We start from the raw sequence: 11,229 nt of genomic DNA, 5'->3' as shown, positions 1-11,229 counted from the left end.
TGACGGAAGTGGAAATCCCACAACATGATCTCGAGACCGAAATAACGATAATCGTTATTTCGGTCTCGAGATCATGTTGAAATCCCATGACTCTTAGTGATCGATTCCTAGTGCCAGTACTTCCGGGTGGGTACGAAAACAAACATGGCGGTCAAATTGGATGATGTTTCTTCTCCTCAACTCGCGCTTAAATTTTCAAGTTCTTCCTTCGATCCTGATAAATGTAAGTATTGCATGAAAACTAATTAGGCGATAACCACCCTTTGTTTCTTCAAAATTATCATTTTTCGTTTTAATGTACCTGTAATTGACTATCTTATCATGATACAGAGCTCTAGGTGGACTGCACCTTCCATCCTTATTTTTTTTGCTTCAGATGTCAGGGATCTGTCTGCGAAGTGTGACACTGATGCTGAACTTCAGGATCATCGAAAGCGTATTCAGACTTTAAGCGAAGAAACTGCGGTTAGCTTGAAGAAAAATGTTTATAAGAACTACATGCAGTTCATCGAAACATCAAAGGAAATATCATGTATCCTTTAGCTTTTAATCAGGCGAGGGTGTGTGTGCTCAGTGATGGGGGATGCCGAAAGAGTACAATCGAGATTGTAAGATTAAAGATGCAAACAGAAAACTAACTTCGTGTGCTTGTTTATCGGTATCCTTAATATACCACTCTTTCGAAGGATTTTTCAAGACCAATGCGAACAGAACGTCCTGCAGGATGTTGTACATGTGGATTTGGATTAGTTACGAATCGTAATAAATGTCAGTGATGCAGATTCCATAACATAATCTATTAGATCTAGAAGCAGAAATGTATCAGTTGGGACATTTTTTGGCGGAGCAAAAAGCGATACTCAGCAGTCAGGAAGACATGTCTTTATTTGGAACACAAGGTAATATGTATATACCAAAGAAATTGGAAATACTCACAACATAAGAACTACGTTGAGTAGCCAAATCTCTGTATAGCTCTCTGTCTATTTTGTCATTAAAGCTCTTAAGCTTGGATCTAATAATTCAGTTAATATTACGAATCACAACAGGTTAAAATATCTTTTAAAATAAGAAAGTGGTGATATTCACTAATTCATGTACAAGGCATGTTTGAGAACAACCAAACATAAAAAGTTTTATGTTTGATCCACATGTTGATCCACAGGCATGTTTTAATTGTTTAAGTATCTACTTCCTCATCTGAAAGAAGATGGAACTAACTGATGGGTGTATTTGCCCCCTGTTACCTTATCCCATCCTTCACTCCCCTTAGCATTTTGTAAAGTCTTGTTTTAGTCAATACTCTTCAGAAAGAGTACATATTTCTGGCCAAAAAAACACTCTTAGTGGTGTGTGAAATTTTGTTTTACAGTGTAAATAATTATTTATAAGTACCATTCTAAGTTATTATAATAATTATATTACCCTATTAACAATTTTAATAATTGCACAAAACTATTGCTGTTCTTTAATTTAGATCCTAATTCTTCAATGAAACCCTCAAAGAAAGATGAAAAAGGTAGCAGCTCAATAGAATCAGTAGAGGGTCTGGCTGTAAGTTATATTTATATGTTTGAAATGAATATTGTTAAAAATGAAATTAACTAGGAATGAAATAGATGGTCAATTAATTTTACGATTTAAATTTACAGAGTGTCCTAGATATCACTGATGTGAACTGTGTTTTTGAGGGAGACCTGGTTGAGGTGGATCCAGAAACATTTCTTCCAAAATCTAAAATTCATGCCTTCCTGTTACATGACAGTATGGTGGTCGCAAACATCATTCAAAACAGGTACTGTCAACAGCAGTTGTATTGATCCATGGTTCACTGGTGATGATGTTAAGTTTACAATTGAACTAAAGAGACATAAAGAAAAGTTATGAAAGTGATCTGATCTTTTCCTAGGTCAGTTTTCTGTGAAATCTTAGAATTCATATACAGTTTTTATCCTTAAACTGATCTCATATGAAACTTAACCTGTCTCGACTTGTTTGTTAGTTAGTCTGAGTCTATATTTGGAATTAATCTTAATACCATGGTATTGATACAGACTTGCCCAGGGTTATTAGTAACTATTGATTGTCTTCAATATTTTCGCTTTTCTAAGGCGTGGTCCAGTTCGTTTTAAGTTCCAAAGCCTGTTTGAACTAGAAAATGTTGCAGTGGTGAATATGACAAGTGCTGATGGTATGTATATTGTTGGGCAATCACCTTGACCTCACCCTCTTCAGTTTCTTTATTTTGTGACTCGTTTTTAACCAATAACAGGCTAGAAAAGAAGGTAAATAGCTAGTACATTATGAGGTTACTTGTATATAATTTTTTTAGTGAGCTCTAATCTAACTGAAGTTGGTGGTAAGGTCTTGAATAGCACTGTACTGTGGTGAGAACTGTGCCTGTGTTCTGGATCAATTTATATATCCTATTGAGATTGTTAGCCATAATACAGGGACTAATTACAACTAACAGCATTATGTTTAGTATTTGATTGTATAATCAGTGCAAAGTCTCAGACTATTCATCTCTAATAATAAGAGCATCTGACAATAAGCTGGACAATAAACAGATTTTTAGGTTTACATCTAATGCATGTTGGTGGTTATGTTACAAATTTATAATGAGTCATTGGTTTTGATGCACATCTCAGGTTTGAAGGATGCTTTCAAGGTTTTTCTGTTCCCAGAAACTCATGTGTATCAAGCCGAAAATAAAACAATCAAGGTGAGGAGAAGAAAAATGAACTACCAGTAATATACATGTATACAGTAATAATATTATTATTATCTCCTGACCCACAAGGCCCTGCTTACATAATCCCATTAACAAAACATGGGAATGAAAATTGATGTGAGCAGAGTGGGATGAGTCGACCTGAGCCAGTCCAGAAAAAAATCATTCAGCCCTGCACTTGTATGTCTCTTTTAAAGAAATTAATAATGGAGTACAATGTAAAGAAAACAATTCAGTTATACTTTTGATGTAATGCATGTTTCTTGCACAAGTTTTTGGCTTACAATTGAGGTATTTCCTTTTAATGCACCTGTCTGACATAGCATCTAATTGTTACCTTTTTGTACTTATTTTCTAGAAAGAGTGGTTGGATAGGATTGAAGAATGTAAAAAGAACTTTAAACTGAAGCTGGAACAAGAGGTTAATGAAGGTGGCAGTGAAGTTGCATCCAATACAGAGATTACCAGCAGTTCAGAGAATTCCAATCCTTTTGTTGAAGATAGTGGAAAAAATCCATTCGTAGAGGATGACAACAGCAATCCTTTCTCAAATAATTATGATGATGACAAGAATCCATTTAATGAAAGCAAATCCACTAATCCTTTTGATGAAGAGGAGGATGAAGGTTGCTATAATGATCTTTATCAAAACAGTACACATGCAGAAAATAATCTGCTTGACCTTTATGGAAGATACTGCTTGAATCCACAGTTTAGCAGAGAGGTTACCATAGGGACCCATCAGAAACTGAAAAACTCAAAACAATTACTCATTTGTCTAACAGTTGAAACTAAGGTGCAATGAATGACTAAGGCATCAGACAAAATAATGGCAAAAATCATTAATTGAAATCAACACCTTAAAAATGAGACTCTGAAAAAATTGAAATTAAAAATATTTATCTGATAAACTAGAAAATGGAAAAGTCTTGTTACCAGCCCCTTGTCTGGGGCAAGGTCAACATGGTAGGGAGGCATCACCACTGGCTAACCACTTTATAATAAACCATTTCCAGCAGATGCACCAAGATCTCCCCACAATGGTCATGAGGACCCATCTAGTATTATGTAGTTATCTGCCTCAATGTGCAAGCACTGGAGAGTGCTTGGGGTGGGAAGGAGGGAGTAGATTAATGCAACAGAAGTCCCTGCTTAACTTTCCCTTCAAATACCTGGAGTGCTTTAACTTTCTCAAGGGAAGATACTTATCAATTGAAAGTGACGGTGTCTTAAAATATAGAACAGATTAAAACTTAGGGGGCATGTCTTTTATATACATGTCTGTGTTTTTGTTACAGGGCCTGTTTCTTCTTCCTCACCTAATTCTGGAAACTCCATTGTTGTCAAGGTAACAAAAAATTGAATCAGAGAGCAACCACTAGTACATGTAAGAGTTTAAATGATGTATGTGAACCAAAATTTAGGCCTGATTTCCTCTGTTGTCTTGAGTTTGGTCTTTATTCCTCTCTACACCTCCTCGTTGTTTCCCTGTTCTTGATCCAGTCAGCATTGTGGCTTAATTAATTCTTTACATAAAATTATATTTAGCTTTTTTGTATATTTCTTTCAGGCTGGAAAAGGTTGGCTTAGAGATATGCCAGAAGATTTAGACATGTTCATAGCTCAAAGGGATTTTGAGAGGGCCATGGAGTTAATAGATAGAAGTGAGTAGTGTTTCCTCGGCAAATAGTGAACCTAGATTAAGCTAACACGGTCATCCTCCCTCCTTCCTTCCCACCTAAAAGCTCTCTGTGCTGGCCCTGGTAGAATGATTTAAGCTCAGCATATCTTATAATTATTCTTTCAGCGAATAAATATTTGAAAGAAAACAGCAGCTCTCAAGCAGCAAAAGAAATCAAGTAAGTCTTACCAAATTTATTGTCAAGTTGATAAAATGTAGTGTCCTATCAGTTGTTCAGTTTAAAGAACCCCTGGACATGTAAAAGGTGTTCAAAATTAGCCACTGAAATACCTGTACCATAAGGGTGTACAGCGCTAGCTAGGAAGAAATAGATTTCTACTAACTCTTTCAATACTTTCATTGTGTTTTTGTGGGCGACATTATTTCATTTTTATTTGGTTAGAGTTCGCCTTGATCGTCGAGTAAAGCAGTTGGTAGATGCTCTTATTGATGAGTTGGACTCTAGTCGGAGCTTTCTACTTCATGTAGGACCACGAGCAACCAGAAGAACTGTGTCACTGTTGGTTAGACTGGGGAGAGCTTCTGAGGTGTGGCATATTAATGTTCTATAATCTTGCATACTTGTCAAAAGAGGAGATTTTTGATCGGATTTTTTTACTTAAAAAATGATGCAGTGATAAGGTTATCAGTCGATCGTGCGCTACATTGTTCGGTTGAGGGTGGTGCAGAACAAGACTGTAGGTGACAGTGACCTTGCTACAACCTGAGTAGACGGTTGACAGCAATTGATAACTTGTGAGCCTGATCTCGACTGTTATGATGGCTTTGCTCGGTTTGTCAAAACGTCAGTGACTGTCACGTACACGGTCATGCTACACGATTGACGTGTTATCAATAAAAGATAAGCTTACCCCGAATCCCGTTTGAATTTGTTTCTTCACTTTTATAGTGCGCATTTGTATTACTGGCGACTTTTTCAAGGTGTGCATGTGTCAGGGTGGGTGGGAATGGGGAAGGATACTTGAACAACCCTAATTGACCTCTCTTATCTTTACTTTTGACGAGGCAGGCATGTCAGCTTTTCTTGAGGAACAGAAGTGAAGCCATCAAACATGCTATAAGGTAACCTATCACAATTTGTTCTAATTACTTTGCACAACTAAAATGATTGAACCCAGCATACCAGCTGCATGCAGACCTAATTTGATACAAAGCTAGACTTAGTACAGATCTAATGAAGTGCAGAGTAGAAGCTCACTACAAGAACCGTTATGTGATATGGATGACTGCTTTATTTTTTAAGGCAACTCAAGATTGAAGGGGCTACATCTCTATACATCTCTAAGTTGTCCACCGCGTTCTTTAGTAGCATCATAGAGACTGGTAAAGAGTTTGAACAAGTTTTCTCTGCTAACAGAGGGTTTAGTTCAGGTCAGTAGAAAAATCTTCTTTCCTAACTTTCTTCCTCCATGCTGTAGCTGTAAATGCTTTCTAGTATTGAACTTCGTTTACTTGAAATGAATATTTACAGCTCTAGTAATAGCTTCAGTAGTCTTTTACTAATTCTTGTTTTTCTCTCTCCGACCAGCCTTTGTCGTGTGGGCCAAAAGTGAACTGAAGCACTTTGTGTCACGCTTTTCTAATCAAGTATTCAGAAGGGAGATGGGTTTAGCAGCTACTGGTGTTTGTGTTAGCATGGCAAGGCATCAGTGTGAAAAGGTAAACCTTACTGTGTTCTCACGTTTGACCTTGTTGCTGAAAGCCGCAAGATATATAGCCATCGTCAACGATGTCTGTCTTTCGTTCTCGTGGTATATTTTGCTACTGTTTTCTCTGCGATGTAGCGCCTCTTTCCCAGAATCCTTGTTGATATTTATCTCTTCGGACCCCTAAATGGCACCCATCGTGGGGCTGTTATACGGTTGTCCTTACTTTCTATCCTGGTTCCAACCAAAAACAAAAAGTTTATACATTTTGACTGTGTAAAACTTAGCTTGTGACATGTTGATTGTACAGCTGCAGGAGATCGGCCTAGACTTGACATTCTCCATGCAAGAGATGCTTCTTAGAGACATTGTTGAAGCACTCCTTGACACAAGAGATCAGATGGTGAAGTTTTCAAGGCACAGGGCCATGGTAAGTGACATGAAATGTAAACGTGGAAATAACATCGTCACCGTTTTTTCCGGAGCCATTTTTTGTGGCGTGCATAACAACCTTCAACTCGAAAGGAGACTCCAAATAAAAGATAGGAAAAACACAAAAGTTGCGATGACAACCATGAAGGAACAAGAATGAATAAGAATGGAGAAAATTAACATGGATTGTACATGACTAAGTTGCTTATACAATGACGTAGCTCGGCGAACTCATAGTTTACTTCTAGTAAACGCGTAGCAGGCAATAATACAAACTCTGAATCCCACTCGTGCCATGGAGCGAATGAGGACAGACACCTCAGCGGCTTCTTGTGTTTTACTTTAAACTTCTCACAGGTGGTCATCTCTACACTGAATAATCGAATAATTTCAAATCTACAGAGAGTTTCTCTCTATTATGAATTCACGATATGTTTTTTTCCTCATGAAGGAAACAAATTGGAAACCAATGGAGTTTGAAGGACATGCAGATCAGCTTGGAAAATTATGTGAAGAAATGGAAAGCCTGGGTATTGAGAGTTTTCAACAACTTGTTGGTAAGAAGCTGTGTCCATTTATCGATTTTTTGTTTCCTTTGCAGTTTCCTTTACCCGGCATTTTTTGTTTAAGTTATCTAGAATTCGATGTTGCAATTATGGCAATTAATAGTTAGTTCTTCCCGTTTGCGCTTCAGTGATAATTTGCCTTCAGAACCAAGGTTCTCTTTATTCCATGTCGGCTTCTGCAATCAGAAATCTCGGTCTGGAGTTGAACATGCTGATCACTCGGACCGACCGACTGATCGCGTCCTCTTGCCCTTTAGCCAGCCTACGGTATTTGGTCTAAAGCTGGTCCCGACTTGTCGGTAATCTATCGGTAGCCTGTTGGCAGCCTGTTCCAGCCTGTCGGCTATCTGCCGACAGTCTATCTAGCAACTAATCACCCATAGGGTCTTGGAACAACAGTCGGTAGAGAGAAGCTTTACTTGAAATTTACTGAGATTATAGCCATGACCCTCCTTCGCTTTGTTGTTTTGTTGAACACAGATGGCAATAAAGTGAACCTGAGCAGTGCCACTGTGGCTTTTATTAAAGGAGTGTTGGGCTTCGTAGGAGACGGATTAACAGTCAATACACCACAGGCAAGAAGTCTACTAATAATATGCGTGATACAAACGGTTATTTTTTTCCTTAATCTTTGTCTTTTATTTTGCGTAGTAAAATAAAAGTATCCCTTTCAACTTTCAGCTTCAGCCATGGTTCGTAGAATGCATTGGGGATTTGTTTGAAAACCAAGTGGTTCTGTTCGAGGCCATTCTTAAATCTGGTCGGTATGCAAGCCAGGTAAGCATCTGCCTGTATTCAGCGTTCATTTCCTTCAGCGAGGACGTCCGCTTACCAGCGGGGTTTGGCGTTAGTGCTGGCGGCAGTCGATGTCCTAGGCCTCGCTGCACGCTGATCAAAAATAAGTTCTTTACCGATGTCTTTGTTATTCCGCCTTTAACGTTTGTTTTGTTTAGTTCGGATTTGCTCCTTTCGGTTAGGTTTTATCTAAATTATTAGTATTGTAAAAAGCCGAGAAGCAGGATCCCTGGCAAGTGGCTTGTAGCTCTGATAAGCTCAACACCCACTAAAGGCTTCTGAGTTACAACCGTCTTGTTATGTTGTCTTTTATAACCTGTTGTGTGTACTTTTTTTTCCAGCGTGAGTTCATCCTTATGAATGCTTCATTTGTCTTTGAAATTACCCTTCCTCTGATTAAAAAGCGATTGAAGGTAGGTATGCGGTTTAAGTATGGTTTGCGAGTTTCGTTTTCTTTTCGATTGTTTGTCTGTGTTTTATTTGCTTGCGTAGAATTTCCTTGTTCGCTTTTTTCCGCGCTTGAGTTTTCGTGGGTTCCTTTACCGTTATTCTGAAAGGCTGTTGTGATTACTTTGGTTTTGTGTGGACGGTAGTTAAGGGAAAACCGATCCACCTCCTGGAATGAGCTCTTTTTTGTTTCTTTTCTTATTTTTGCCATTTTTCTTTAGGTTGGGACTAATCCTGGTCGTTTCATGGAAATACAGAGCGAGTTAAAGAGACTTCAGTCCATTACTCCTTCAAGTGATGCGACGGAAGGAAAAACTGGCAAATGAAAATGTGACAACATCTCACCACTAATGATAAATTGTTTTCAAGAAGACACTTCATTATAGTCTGTTCAAAACAGAACTGAAAACAAAATAACAGAAGTAACCAAATGAGAACTTCAATTTTCTTGTATCTTACAGAAACAAATCTTTATTTCTAGTGAATTCAGTCTGATAATGATGTACAATTATTGTTTCGATACCGAGAAAAGTTCAGTTATCATTGGATGAGAAGTAACAGTTGTCCTACGCTCCATGCGCTAATGGGTGAGGCTGCAGTCGAGCCTTTCGTCCGCCTATGATCGTTGTTGAGTGGTGGGGGAATCTTTTATCTGTTTCCCTTGGATGGAAAATTCTTGTGACGTTTTCAATTTAATTTAGTGCAGAGAGAGCAGTAAAATTACCCTGACTGGTCTTAATAACGCGCTCATTGGAATGAAAGAGTTAAATTGTGATATTATCCTTGTCACCCTTGCAAAAAGGGCTCTACATTCTTTGTTTCTTCTTTATCTGCGAAAGAGAAAAATTCACCACATTCGTTTTGCATAGTAATGCAGTGACGGTTACGCTGCCAATATTCGAGTTTTGTGCAAAAAAACACTTTGAGTCCTCAAGTCGTGGCTATAAGGGTTAAATAGACTCAGAGAATGAATTTGGAAACCAAAGTACCTTTCCTTATTAGTAGATTTTTAACCACGAAAACCAATTTGGTTTTTTTTTTTTTTATAAAATCTTCAACTGTAGTGGAGTCGACCCACTCTTTAATTAGTACTGAACGTTACAACGAAAAAATAAATGAATTACACGAGAGAGAGAGAAGCTTTATGGTTGTTTTGGCGTTAATTAGCATTAAATGAAGACTTCGTTAGGCTGGATCACGAAAATACTTGTGTGTTTCACCAGAAGCCCCGAAAAAAAACTGCAGGGAATTGTTTCTTTGTGAGTCTAAGCAATCACGCGCCTTTGTATCCGTAAACAATAACGCTAGCATTAGCACGTTACACAAACAATGCCAAACAAATGTACGGGCGGATGTGATATTAACTCCATTCTTATACAAACAGAACACTGGAACAGACTTGTATTACTTCGAATAGTTAGTTCAGTATTTCTTGTCACGTTTATCACGAAATGTAACATGAACCTCGCTTTTTTACAGCTCTGAGCTACTTGGAATTGCTTGTTTTTGGTTTCACGTTGTGGTCAGTCTTGTCTTTTAACGGTGAGATTACAGGTACTCGGTCAAAAAAGAGTGGGAATGGATCCTAGGGGATTTAAGAAGAATAAACCTTTCTTTTTTAAGGTTTAGCAAGTTGTTGTGACAATTATTCAAAAATGCTAAATAAATTATAAGGGCGCTAATTATATGAATAAGTGGACAAACATGTCAACCGGAATAAGCTCTAGAAGTCTGCAATGCTTGTGAATTTCATTTGAATTGAAAACCCACACATTTAATTAAAGAGATTTTCTTTCACTCAGCTTGAAATTAGTTTTGAACATTGTTTGTCCATGTATACAAATTGGCACCAAATGTAGTTGAATGAAAGCCTTTTTTTGCTGGAAAACCAATATCAAAGAGTTTGATTGTTTATGTCAGTAAAAGCGTCATTAATCAATTACGTAAAGCATAGTGTTTTACAGTCCAATATGACAGTTTGTTCACTCGTGCCATGCTCATTTTCAATCGAGTGTGGATCCTGTGAAAGTCTCGAAACTTTGATCCGTGATATAAATTCTGATGTTCGCCAAGTTTGAGCCAATGGAGAACAGTTTCTCGCCGGTGAATGTTAGCCCTGCGACTTTTTATCATCCAAGCATCTCTGCAGCTCCAATGTTCCCGTATTCGTCCTTTTTCAGTGGGTACGTCAGCCAAGAAATGTCTTCCTCTTTCCTCGGTAAAGACGTAAGAGTTCTGCCAGGTTATGTTGGTCCGTGTATTCCATGTTACCACCAAAGCTTTCAAGGCATCCCGTATCAACCCGCAGATGAAGAAAAACCAACTCAATCATACATTGGTCTTATTGGAAAAGCAATTCTAAGCTCTCCACAGCAGAAACTTGTTCTTGGTGATATCTACAACTACATTCTAACAAATTACCCTTACTTCAGGAATAAAGGACCTGGATGGCGTAACTCCATACGCCACAACTTATCACTCAATGATTGCTTTGTTAAACTGGGTCGCTCTCCAAACGGCAAAGGACACTTCTGGGCAATCAATCCACTTAACTATGAGGACTTCAGTCGGGGAGAGTACAAACGCAAAAGGGCCACGAGAAGAAACCGGGAGAGAAAAGAGAGTGGTGGAACGAAATTGAACACAACTGGACATGTTCCGAGGTGCTCATCACAAGAAATCCGTTGCACCAATAACATTTTTCCAGATGAAGCAGAAAATAGAGGTTTCCACATCGAGACGCTACTATCAGACAAATGGGAGGATGTCAAAAGCAGTGAAACGCACGAAGCGGTGTCAGCATTTTCCTTTGTGTCGCAGAGACAGATACCTGTCAAAAAAGAACTTGAAGTACGCAGATTTCATCACCGAGAGAATGACCCAGCAAAACAGACTTCTTATGAATGA

The 11,229-nt window shown here is 38.2% G+C and overlaps 2 protein-coding genes across 2 annotated transcripts; both read left to right on the top strand.

The window, feature by feature from the left end:
- The first annotated feature begins 138 nt into the window (after nt 1–138).
- Nucleotides 139–10,072, top strand: LOC131781254 (exocyst complex component 8-like). Its single transcript, XM_059097901.2, has 21 exons — nt 139–223; nt 377–532; nt 804–899; nt 1,478–1,554; nt 1,653–1,795; nt 2,112–2,191; nt 2,652–2,725; nt 3,093–3,360; nt 4,033–4,082; nt 4,305–4,398; nt 4,542–4,593; nt 4,819–4,963; nt 5,446–5,498; nt 5,680–5,807; nt 5,965–6,095; nt 6,393–6,512; nt 6,966–7,071; nt 7,561–7,655; nt 7,762–7,857; nt 8,217–8,288; nt 8,544–10,072. Exons 1-21 carry the CDS (start codon nt 145–147, stop codon nt 8,646–8,648), a joined length of 2,220 nt encoding a protein of 739 aa, XP_058953884.2. The 5' UTR covers nt 139–144; the 3' UTR covers nt 8,649–10,072.
- Nucleotides 10,073–10,404: 332 nt separating this feature from the next.
- LOC131781245 (forkhead box protein S1-like) lies at nt 10,405–11,229 on the top strand. The gene has a single exon (XM_059097894.1). The coding sequence runs from the start codon at nt 10,405–10,407 to the stop codon at nt 11,227–11,229; it is 825 nt and encodes a 274-aa protein (XP_058953877.1).

This window comes from Pocillopora verrucosa, chromosome 9 (assembly GCF_036669915.1).
Source record: "Pocillopora verrucosa isolate sample1 chromosome 9, ASM3666991v2, whole genome shotgun sequence".
NCBI lineage: Eukaryota > Metazoa > Cnidaria > Anthozoa > Scleractinia > Pocilloporidae > Pocillopora > Pocillopora verrucosa.
This window is presented reverse-complemented; position numbering and strand designations above follow the sequence as displayed.

Excerpts from the sequence above, each read along its gene's own strand:
- LOC131781245 (XM_059097894.1), top strand. The coding sequence starts at position 10,405 with ATGGAGAACAGTTTCTCGCCGGTGAATGTTAGCCCTGCGACTTTTTAT.
- LOC131781254 (XM_059097901.2), top strand. The coding sequence starts at position 145 with ATGGCGGTCAAATTGGATGATGTTTCTTCTCCTCAACTCGCGCTTAAA. Across the intron at positions 533-803 it reads AACATCAAAGGAAATATCAT|ATCTAGAAGCAGAAATGTAT; the intron begins GTATCCTTTAGC and ends ATAATCTATTAG. Across the intron at positions 7,072-7,560 it reads GAGTTTTCAACAACTTGTTG|ATGGCAATAAAGTGAACCTG; the intron begins GTAAGAAGCTGT and ends TGTTGAACACAG.